At 52.0% G+C, this 11,372-nt stretch overlaps 1 protein-coding gene across 1 annotated transcript in view; it reads right to left on the bottom strand.

Annotated features, from left to right (window-relative positions):
* Positions 1 to 41: 41 nt before the first annotated feature.
* LOXL2 (lysyl oxidase like 2) overlaps positions 42 to 11,372 on the bottom strand; it is a 67,405-nt gene continuing 56,074 nt past the window's right edge. The window contains exons 10-14 of the mRNA XM_036396754.2: positions 10,382 to 10,625; positions 6,418 to 6,533; positions 4,506 to 4,642; positions 2,982 to 3,093; positions 42 to 531 (exon numbers count right to left, since the gene is read on the bottom strand). Coding sequence (XP_036252647.1) covers positions 452 to 531; positions 2,982 to 3,093; positions 4,506 to 4,642; positions 6,418 to 6,533; positions 10,382 to 10,625 — 689 coding nt within the window. The 3' untranslated portion in view covers positions 42 to 451. The remainder of the gene's footprint in view (positions 532 to 2,981; positions 3,094 to 4,505; positions 4,643 to 6,417; positions 6,534 to 10,381; positions 10,626 to 11,372) is intronic.

The following is an 11,372-nucleotide window of genomic DNA, read 5'->3' as shown; positions in this document are numbered from 1 at the left end:
CCTTTTTTCCCTGTTTGTTTTTTTTTTTGTTGGTTTTTTTAAAGTTTTTCCTTTCCTTCCGTTTCCTTGCTGAGCTGGAGTCAGTGCTGAGGAGGGGTGCAGGAAGCAGCAGCACAAACAGGCACTGGGAGTGGAAAAGAGCTGGAAATTCCCAAAGAATGCCTCGGAAATGAAGGATAAAGGCACTTTTGGGTGGCTGGCACCCAACCTGAGGCGAGGAGTGCTGCAAAACGTGGGAGGAATCTTTGGAATGGTGAAGAGCTGGAGCTGAGGAGAGCTGGAATTGCAGGAGGCACCGAGGGGTGGTCTGAGCACCTAAAGTGGGGAGGGAGAGGCTCCTTGAGGAGGGATTGGGCTGAAACTCCGAGCTTGGAGGAGGCTCCATTTCCTGGGGGCAGTGGTTGGGAAGGGCCGGAGCAGGAGTCCAGGCTTCCTTAAATTAGTGGGAATTCTACCGGGCAGAGACGTTGTTATTTGTGAGTCCCCTGAAGTGCTCGAACTTCTGCTCCGTCTCCTCGCTGAAGGAACCACCTGGAGAGAGGGAAAAACACCTGGGAATACTGGGAATAACCCTTGGGATCACTAGGAGAGCACGGGAATAACCCCTGGGAACATCAGGAGAGGGGAAAACACCTGGGAATACTGGGAAAAACCCTTGGGAACACCAGGAGAGGGGAAAACACCTGGGAATACTGGGAAAAACCCTTGGGAACACCAGGAGAGCATGGGAATAACCCCTGGGAACATCAGGAGAGGGGAAAACACCTGGAAATACTGGGAATAACCCTTGGGATCACCAGGAGAAGGAAAAACACCTGGGAATACTGGGAGAGGATGGGAAAAACACTTGGGAACATCAGGAGAGGGAAGAACACCTGTGAACATGGGGAGAGCATGGGAATAACCCTTGGGAACACCAGGAGAAGATGGGGTCAACCCTTGGGATCACCAGGGGAGAGAGAGGGAAAAACATTTGGGAACAGTGGAAGAGAATGGGAAAACCACCTGGGAACACAGGTAAAACCCTTGGGAACAGCAGGAGAGTGCAGGGAAAACATTGGGGATCACTGGGAGAGGGAAAAACCCTTGGGAACATGGGGAGAGCATGGGGAAAACCCTTGGGAACACTGGGAGAGCACAGGGAAAACCTTTGAGAACACCAGGAGAGCATAGAAAAAACCCTTGGGAACATGGGGGGAAGCACAAGGAAAACACTTGGGAATACTGGGAGAGGGAAAAGCACTTGGAACATGGGGGGAGCATGGGGAAAACACTTGGGAACACCAGGAGAGAGAAAAACACCTGGGAATACTGGGAAAACCCTTGGGAACACAGGAGAGCATGGGAATAACCCTTGGGAACACCAGGAGAGGGGAAAACACCTGGGAATACTGGGAGAGGATGGGAAGAACACTTGGGAACACAGGTGAAACCCTTGGGAACAGCAGGAGAGTGCAGGGAAAACATTGGGGATCACTGGGAGAGGGAAAAGCACTTGGGAACATGGGGAGAGCATGGGGAAAACCCTTGGGAACACCAGGAGTGGGAAAACCCTTGGGATCACTGGGACAGCACAGGAAAAACCCTTGGGAACAACAGTGGAGCATGGGGGAAAACCCCTGGGATCACCAAGAGAGGGAAAAGCACTTGGGAACACTGGGAGAGCATGGGGAAAACTCCCTGGGAACAGCAGGAGAGGGAAAAACCCTTGGGAACATGGGGAGGGCATGGGGAAAAACCCTTGGGATCACTGGGAGAGGGGAAAACCCTTGGGAAGACCAAGAGAACATGGGAAAAACACTTGGGAACATTGGGAAAGTGCAGGGTGAGCAGGGAAAAACCCTGGGGAACACCAGGAGAGGGAAAATCCCTTGGAAAATGGGGAGAGAATGGGAAAAACCCTGGGGAACACCAGGAGAGGGAAAATCCCTTGGAAAATGGGGAGAGAATGGGAAAAACCCTGGGGAACACCAGGAGAGCACAGGGTGAGCAGGGAAAAGCACTTTGGAACACTGGGACTGGGTGGAACCAGTGCCCTGGAAATGAAGGGCTTAAAGGTTTGGGGCTTAATTAAATGAAGTGTTAATTAAATGAAGTGTTAATTAAATCTTGCCCTAACTGGCACAGCCAGGAGTCCCAGGAGGGCTGGATGTGGGTTTGCAGGACTGAATTACCCAAATTTCACTGGTTTGGTGCTTAAAAAATAAAAAGTGAGGCCCAACAAAGCCTGTGAGGGTGTGAGGGCTCTGCTCTGAACCAGAACTGAACCCTAATTTCTCTCTAATTAGGAGAAAGTGAAAGTTAAAACCTTTATTTTCAACCAGAAATGTCTCCCAGCTCAGCTGCAGAGCCCGAGCAGCAGCTGGAATGGGCTTCACTTTCCTGAACGAGGTCACAGTCTGAAATGTGACACACAAGACCAGAATTTTCTGCTAAAATCCCAAGAAAATAATGAGAAAAATCTGGAGATTTTTTTCTTTTTCCAGGAAAAATATTCCTTGAAGAAGGGAATTTTCAAAGCTGGTTTTATTTGCAGCTGGGCAGGGCGTTGTGTTAATTCATTTTCTGTGGTAAAAACAGTCCTAAAAAACCCCCACGTTAATTCCATTTTCCATGGTTTTGACAATGGAAGAAGCCAAATTTAAATTAGCTTGGCTTTGATATTTCCACGACCAAAAAGAAAAATACCAAATGATAAATATTTTAACTTTTTCCAAGAAAACAGAGATTTCCCTGACATTCCAGGGACATTTTAATTCCTGCCTGGTACAGCAGGGATTCTCTTTCCCACTGCTTTGTTTGTTTTCCAAGAGAAGATTCGTGATCCGATGAGATCCCAGCTCGGCAGAATAATTGGGTTTTGTGAAGAAGGAATTTCCCAGGACACTGGGATTGCACCAGAGCTTTTCAAGGGAGGGAAACATGAAATTCCTTGTCTGAGAGGAATCCTTGGGGCGTGCCTGGGGGATGCCAGCCCTCACCTATGTGGCAGTTGTACATCCAGATGCGCTGCCCGTCGTAGCGGCTCCGGCATTTCATGACGTTGTTGGAATAATCCGACTCTGCCACCTCATAGTTGGGGTTGATCACGACCTGGGAGGGGTGGAGGGACAGGGGTGGGGTTGTTGTAAGGGGGATTTGGCAGAATCAGTTGTTTTTTACGGCATTCTCTTAGCAGAAAATGGAAATGGGATTTGTTTCGTAAAGGGAGAGAAATGAGGTGAATAAAGGCAGGTCAGGGAATAAAGGCTCAGTCAGGGAATCCTGGGATGGTTGGGGTGGGAAGGGACCTGAAATCCCATCCAGAGCCACCCCTGCCATGGCAGGGACACCTCCCACTGTCCCAGTGCCTGGCCTTGGGCACTGCCAGGGATCCAGGGGCAGCCACAGCTCCCTGGGAATTCCATCCCAAAATCCCATCCATCCCTGCCCTCTGGCAGTGGAAGCCATTCCCTGGCTTCCCTGGCAGAATTCCAGCATTTTTGGTTCCTTTTCCAGGTGAGAACCTGCTCAGCTGGTGGGTGGGTGAAGAGTTCCCATGTCCTGTCTGTGCAAACTCAGCTCCCAGGTGTCAGAAAATCATGGAATGGTTTGGGTTGGAAGGGATTCAAATCCCATCCAGAGCCACCCCTGTCATGGCAGGGACACCTCCCACTGTCCCAGGGTGCTCCAAACTCACCTTGGACCCTTCAGGGATCCAGGGGCAGCCCCAGCTCCCTGGGAATTCCATCCCAGCCCCTCCCCACACTCATTCCTTCCCAATATCCCACCCAAATCTCCCCTTTTCCAGTTTGAGCCATTCCCTGGGTCCTGTCCCTCCATCCCTTGTCCCCAGTCCCTCTCCAGCTCTCCTGGAGCCCCTTCAGGCTCTGGAAGGAGCTCTGAGCTCTCCTGGAGCCGTCTCCTCTCCAGGTGAACATTCCCAGTTCCCTCAGCCTTTCCTCCCAGCAGAGCTGCTCCATCTCTAATTCACCACAACCACCCCTTCCCCTGGGCCCCAAAATGTCCCTCCAAACCCCCATTTTCCATTTCACACAGCTCAGACAGAAACAATTCCTCTCCTTTCCCTCCTCTCCCGTGCCAGTGGCTGTTTTTGGACCCAGACAATTCCCCCCATGGGCCCGGCCCAAATTCCTGCAAAAACCCCAAAACCAGCACCTGGGAATCCCAAAGTTCAGGGAATGCTGCTTACAACCAGCCTCAAAGAGGGGTGCTGTGCTTTGGGGGGGTGACAACACTGTCAACAACATCAGCTGGGCTGGGCCTATCCAGGATTAGCTGGACATGGATTTTTTGTAAGACTTTCATCTCCAAACTGTGCTCATGGGCCCTGATTTTTCCCTTGTGTGATTATCCTGGTGGATAATCCTTTATCTTTAAGGCATCTTGGAATAAAATCCCTTTATAAACAGAAGCTGGGTGTGTCAAATGAACCAATTTGGTGAATTCTGGATCTGATTGGTAGGATAAAAGCAGCAGGGGTGTCCCAAATCCGTCTGTCCCACCTGGAAGAGGTAATCCCCGGGGGGGACGTCGGTGATGTCGATCCACTGGCAGTCGATGTCGTGCCGATAAACGTCCCAGCAGCCCACGGTGATCCCCTGCTCCCCAAAATTGGCACACTCGTACTGCTTCTGCACGTCTAGAGGAGGAGAATCCAGGCAAAAAGTGTCAAATCCGCAGCAGAATTCCCAGAAAATTCCTGCTTGTTCCCCATGGACAGGGATAAACTCAAGGGGTGGTGTTTTGGATGGGATTTAAGGAGCTGCCACCTCTCAGCAGTTGGAGGCTTCTTTTGGAATTCCTCACTGGGTGGGGAGCAGAAAATGAACAATTTGGGTTTCTGGAGCAGCTCAGAGCTGGGATGGAGGGAGCTGAGGGTGGAAAAGAGAATGGGGGACCTGGGGGGTTCCCATCCATCCATCCATTCATCCATCCCATTGATCTATTCCATCATCCATCCATCATCCATCCATCCATCCATGCATCCCATTGATCTATTCCATCATCCATCCATCCATCCATCCATCCATCCATCCATCATCCATCCATCCATCCATCCATCCATCCATCCATCCATCCATCCATCCATCCATCATCCATCCATCCACCATCCATCCATCATCCATCCATCCATCCATCCATCCATCCATCCATCATCCATCCATCCATCCATCCATCCATCCATCCATCCATCCCTCCATCCATCCATCCATCCATCCATCCATCCATCCATCCATCCATCCATCATCCATCCATCCATCCATCCATCCATCCATCCATCCATCCATCCCCCATCCATCCATCCCCCATCCATCCATCATCCATCCATCCATCCATCCATCCATCCATCCATCCATCCCCCATCCATCCATCCCCCATCCATCCATCCATCCATCCATCCATCCATCCATCCATCCATCCATCCATCCCCCATCCATCCATCCCCCATCCATCCATCCATCCCCCATCCATCCATCCCCCATCCATCCATCCATCCATCCATCCATCCATCCATCCATCCATCCATCCATCCATCATCCATCATCCATCCATCCATCCATCCATCCATCCATCCATCCATCCATCCACCATCCATCCATCATCCATCCATCCATCCATCCATCCATCCATCCATCCATCCATCCATCATCCATCCATCCATCCATCCATCCATCCATCCATCCATCCATCCCCCATCCATCCATCCATCCATCCATCCATCCATCCATCCATCCATCCATCCCCCATCCATCCATCCCCCATCCATCCATCCATCCATCCATCCATCCATCCATCCCTCCATCCATCCATCCATCCATCATCCATCCATCCATCCATCCATCCATCCATCCATCCATCATCCATCCATCCATCCATCCATCCATCCATCCATCCCCCATCCATCCATCCATCCATCCATCCATCCCCCATCCATCCATCATCCATCCATCCATCCATCCATCCATCCATCCATCCATCATCCATCCATCCATCATCCATCCATCCATCCATCCATCCATCCATCCATCCATCATCCATCCATCCATCCATCCATCCATCCATCCATCCATCCATCCCCCATCCATCCATCCATCCATCCATCCATCCCCCATCCATCCATCCATCCATCCATCCATCCATCCATCCATCCATCATCCATCATCCATCCATCCATCCATCCATCCATCCATCCCCCATCCATCCATCCATCCATCCATCCATCCATCCATCCATCCATCCATCCATCCATCATCCATCCATCCATCCATCCATCCATCCATCCATCCATCCATCCATCCATCCATCCATCCAGGGCTGGTTCCTGGCTCCTGCCAGGCCCTGTTGATCCCTCAGGAGCTGTCACCTCCTTGGGAAGGGGACGGAATTCCTGGGACACGGGGCCCTGGCACAGACCTGCCTCGCACTCGGTGTCCTCCAGGCAGAAGCTGGCCTTGTGTCCCTCGGCCACCTTGGTGCCATTGAGGTTCAGGAGGTCGTAGTGGGTGAACACCTCCATGCTGTGGTAGTGCCTGTGGGGACAGACAGGGACAATTATCCCCAGGGATCATTAATTTACCCCTCTAATTAATTGCCCTTTAATTACCAGGGCTGAAAGGCCAAGTGGAGCTGCAGGAATGGCACAACTCCAGCCAGGAAATATTCCCTGGGGACGATCCTGTGTGGTTCCATCACCCCTCCCGCTGCTTCCTGGGATTTATTTACATTTAATCCCAGACTGGTTGGGTGGGGAGGAAAATTCCCAGGAAATATTCCCTGGGGATGATCCTGTGTGGCTCCATCACCCCTCCCGCTGCCTCCTGGGATTTATTTACATCTAATCCCAGACTGGTTGGGTGGAGAGGGATTTAAGGATCATTTTGTCCCTGTCCATGGCAGAGACACCTCCCCCTATCCCAGGTTGCTCCAAGCCCTGTCCAACCTGGCCTGGGACATTTATTAAGTCCCTTGCTCCAACTTTTGTGGGATCACAATGTTTTATAGTGACAGGAAGCAAACAATCCACCAAAAAAATCATTCCTTGGAGCAGCCCCATCATTTCCCAGGAATATTTCACACAGAGCTGGCTCTGCCAAGACCTGGCTGCTTTTAGTGATTAACGTTTTAAGCAGCAGAATGTGAATTTATCAGCAAAAAAAAAAAACAACAGCTGGAGCAGCTTCTTTCACCCTGCTCAGAGCTGGGTTTTCACCCGGGAGACACTTCCTGGTTTTAAACTGGGATGTGTCAGCCCAGCCTGGGGAACATTCCAGCAAAGGCCAGGAGAGAGCCCAGAGTCCCTGTTTAGATCCCTGATTAGCAAAGCCAGACCCAGCAGGGTTCGGGTGAGATTGCACTCCGGGGACATTGGGTTTTTTAAGCCCCACTGCTGGCTCAGCAGAGAGTTAAGCTGAGCTTTAGCCCAGCTGGACTGCACGTGGTCAGGGCTGGGCACAGCAGAGTGGGTGATGCTGATGCAACCCCTTGGATTTGAGCCCAGCCTTGGAAGTGGGAGCAAATCCAGGGAATGAGGGAGCAGGGAGACAACTGGAGTGGGACCTGAAACCACTCTGTGTCACCCCAGCTTTGGGAATGGGAATCCCAGCTTTGGGAATGGGAATCCCAGCTTTGGGAATGTCCATCTCAGCCCTGGAGCCCTGCACTGAGACCCAGCAGGGCCCAGCTGCAAAGGTCAGCTCAGAGCGAGGCACAGACAGGGCCTAACTCAGAACCAGTTGCTTAAGAATTAAAAACAAAAAAAAAAAAAAGAAAAAAAGAGGACAAAAAAAGAAGAAAAATGGGCATAAATCCACTCCTTTCCAGCTGTAAAAATAATCAAGGCTGAAACACTTCCAATCACCATCATTGCTCACGGATTTACAGATGGGGCATGAGCAGAGAGGGAAGGGGAGGAAATTTTTCCTGTGTTTCCCCTCACTAAAAACAAGAAAAAAAAAATCCAGAAGTTGCCATCTGCCAGAATGAAAAATGAAATAATTTTTCACTCCCTGCTTGGGGTCTTTCCCATTTTTACTCTACTTCCACATCCAAACAGGAGCTCCCAGGGCGGGAGGCAGAGCAGAGGCCCAAGGCCAAGGCCGAGCTGTTGATTTGAGGCAGATTTGGCTCAAATCAATGAATTCGATGCAAGTTTGAGCTTCTCGAGCCTGACTCAGTTTCTGAGCTATGCCTGAGTCACTCCCTGGGATGTTTACACTCTGCTGTTCACAGACTGGAAAGATTGAAGAGCGATTGAGTTCATCCCTGTCCATCTAAACTGGTTCCAGTTTGGAGCACAGATGGCTCCTGGCCTCTTGCTCACCCTTTCCCATCCCACCTCCCTTCCACTGTGTCCAAAATTGCTCCAAGTTCTCCCTTTACAGTGCTACCTGCACATCTCAGCTCTTTGGGAAGATTATAAAGAACTCTAAGATTTAAAATTTACCACTCTGGTGTTTCCCCAGTTTTTTAAGCAGGACAGGAGCAGGGGGTGCATGGAATTATTTCACTGCCTTTTACCTCAAATAAGGGAAAAATCCACCTTGTACCAGTCCATATTTCACAGCAAAGCACCTGGATGGCCTCCAGCTCCCTTTCCCCCCTCAATTTCCCCAAAACTGTCTTAATTCCTTGAAAAATGATGCATTTATGGGATGAATTTTGTCAAAAATAAGTGCAAAAACACCTCCCAGCTGCTGAGTTTTAGTGGGGTTGAGATGCATAAAAAAATTGCAGAATTCCAGCATTTTTTTGTCCTTTTCCAGGTGAGAAACTGCTCAGGTAACCTGCATGTAGTGGGTGAAGGGTTCCCATGTCCTGTCTGTGCAAACTCAGCTCCCAGGTGTGAAAAAATCATGGAATGGTTTGGGTTGGAAGGGATTTAAATCCCATCCAGAGCCAACCTGTCATGGCAGGGACACCTCCCCCTGCCCCAGGGTGCTCCAAACTCACCTTGGACACTTCAGGGATCCAGGGGCAGCCCCAGCTCCCTGGGAATTCCATCCCAGCTCCTCCCCACGCTCATTCCTTCCCAATATCCCACCCAAATCTCCCCTTTTCCAGTGGGAGCCATTCCCTGTGTCCTGTCCCTCCATCCCTTGCCCCCAGCCCCTCTGCAGCTCTCCTGGAGCCCCTTCAGGCCCTGCAAGGGGCTCTGAGCTCTCCCTGGAGCTTTCTCTTCTCCCTTGGGCACTTCCAGGGATCCAGGGGCAGCCCCGGCTCCTCTGGGAATTCCATCCCAGCCCCTCCCCACGCTCATTCCTTCCAAAAATCCACCCCAGTCTCACTTTTCCCAGTTTGAAGCCATTCCCTGTGTCCTGTCCCTCCATCCCTTGTCCCCAGTCCCTCTGCAGCTCTCCTGCAGCCCCTTCAGGCCCTGCAAGGGGCTCTGAGCTCTCCTGGAGCCGTCTCCTCTCCAGGTGAACATTCCCAGTTCCCTCAGCCTTTCCTCCCAGCAGAGCTGCTCCATCTCTAATTCACCACAACCACCCCTTCCCCTGGGCCCCAAAATGTCCCTCCAAACCCCCATTTTCCATTTCACACAGCTCAGACAGAAACAATTCCTCTCCTTTCCCTCCTCTCCTGTGCCAGTGGCTGTTTTTAGACCCAGACAATTCCCCCCACCCCACCCACGGGCACAGACTGGAGGCCTGGCCTGAATTCCTACAAAAACCCCACAAATGGCACCTGGGAATGCCCATCCCAGCCCTGGAGCCCTGCACTGAGACCCAGCAGGGCCCAGCTGCAAAGCTCAGCTCAGAGCGGGGCACAGACAGCGCCTAATTCTGAACTGCTTAAGAACTGAATGAAGAAAGAGCCCAAGGAAGACCGAATTCCCAAAATCCAGGGAATGTTGCTTACAACCACCAAACTGAGGGGCAAACCGGAACAAACTGGGACAAAGCTGGGAAAAAACCAGGACAAAACTGGGACAAAACTGGGACAAAGCTGGGACAAAACCAGGACAAAACCATGACAAAATCATGACAAAGCTGGGACAAAGCTAGGGCAAAACCAGGACAAAACTGGGACAAAACCGGGACAAAACCGGGACAAAACCGGGACAAAGCTGGGACAAAGCCGGGAAAAAACCAGGACAAAATCGGGACAAAACCAGGACAAAACCACAACAAAACCAGGACAAAGCTGGGACAAAACTGAGACAAAACCAGGACAAAATCAGGAAAAGATCAGGACAAAACCAGGAAAAAATTTGAACAAAACTGGGACAAAACCAGGAGAAAGCTGGGACAAAATCAGGAGAAAGCTGGGACAAAACCGGGACAAAGCTGGGACAAAGCTGGGACAAAGCTGGGACAAGATTTCCCCGTGGCAGCAGGAGGGGCTGGAGGGTGACAGGGAGCCCGGGTGTGGCACCCACCGGTGGCAGTCGTGCCACACCCAGGCGTGGCGGCCGTTCTTGGGCCTGAAGTCGGACTGGCCGTTGTTGTGGATCTGGGAGCTGAAGCGCAGCAGGCGCCGGTAGCCTGAGGTCAGTGAGGTGTTGTGGGCCGAGCTGGCGAGGCAGTTCTCCTCCAGGGCACACTGCAGCAGGAACATGGGCCTGTCCTCCAGGTAGGCCGTCTGCTCCACCAGCTCCGCGTTCAGCACCAGGTCAGGGGCGGCTGCGGTGAGGGATGGGTGGTTTAAATGAAATAAAATCACCCCGAAAGCGTTGCGGTGTGATTTCAGAATTTACCCCAGAACCTCGGATCCCTCCCTGATAATTCCCTGCCAGGTGTGTCAGTCACCTCTCCTTCCCCTCCCAGCACTGTCTGTCTGTCCTGGCATTCCAGAAGGGCCTCGAGTGATTGGGCAGATCCAAAGGATGCCCTCTACCCCTGGGGGGCCCTGGGCCATCCAGGTGTCCTTTGTCCCTTTGTCCCTCCCCTCCTGTCCCTGCTTGGTGGCTCCCTGCCCCTTCCCTGCCCCTCTCCCCGGGGTTCAAAGGAGCAGCAGCCACGGGCTCAGGGAGTTCTGTGGGAGCTGGTGCTGCATTCAGAGGCCTGAGGGCCAGAATAAAGCTCTGGATCCAAAGCCTCCCTCAGAACCGACTCCTTTCCTTCACCATGGCCTGAAAGCTTCTCCACAGAGGGAAACCTGAGGAGCAGCCCCTGTTATGGGGGGAAGCTCCATCCCAGCAGCACCAGAGCTCCTGCAGGCCTGGACTTGTCTGCAGGGCCCAGCTGCAGCACCCAGGCAGGCAAAAGTGTCTGTGGGGTGAAACACCACACACCCAGGCAGCCCAAAGTGTCTGTGGGGTGAAACACCACACACCCAGGCAGCCCAAAGTGTCTGTGGGGTGAAACACCACACACCCAGGCAGCCCAAAGTGTCTGTGGGGTGAAACACCACACACCCAGGCAGGCAAA

Source organism: Molothrus ater, chromosome 28 (assembly GCF_012460135.2).
Source record: "Molothrus ater isolate BHLD 08-10-18 breed brown headed cowbird chromosome 28, BPBGC_Mater_1.1, whole genome shotgun sequence".
Taxonomy (NCBI): Eukaryota; Metazoa; Chordata; class Aves; order Passeriformes; family Icteridae; genus Molothrus; species Molothrus ater.
The sequence above is the reverse complement of the archived record's forward strand: the minus strand, read 5'-3'. Positions and strand labels throughout refer to the sequence as shown.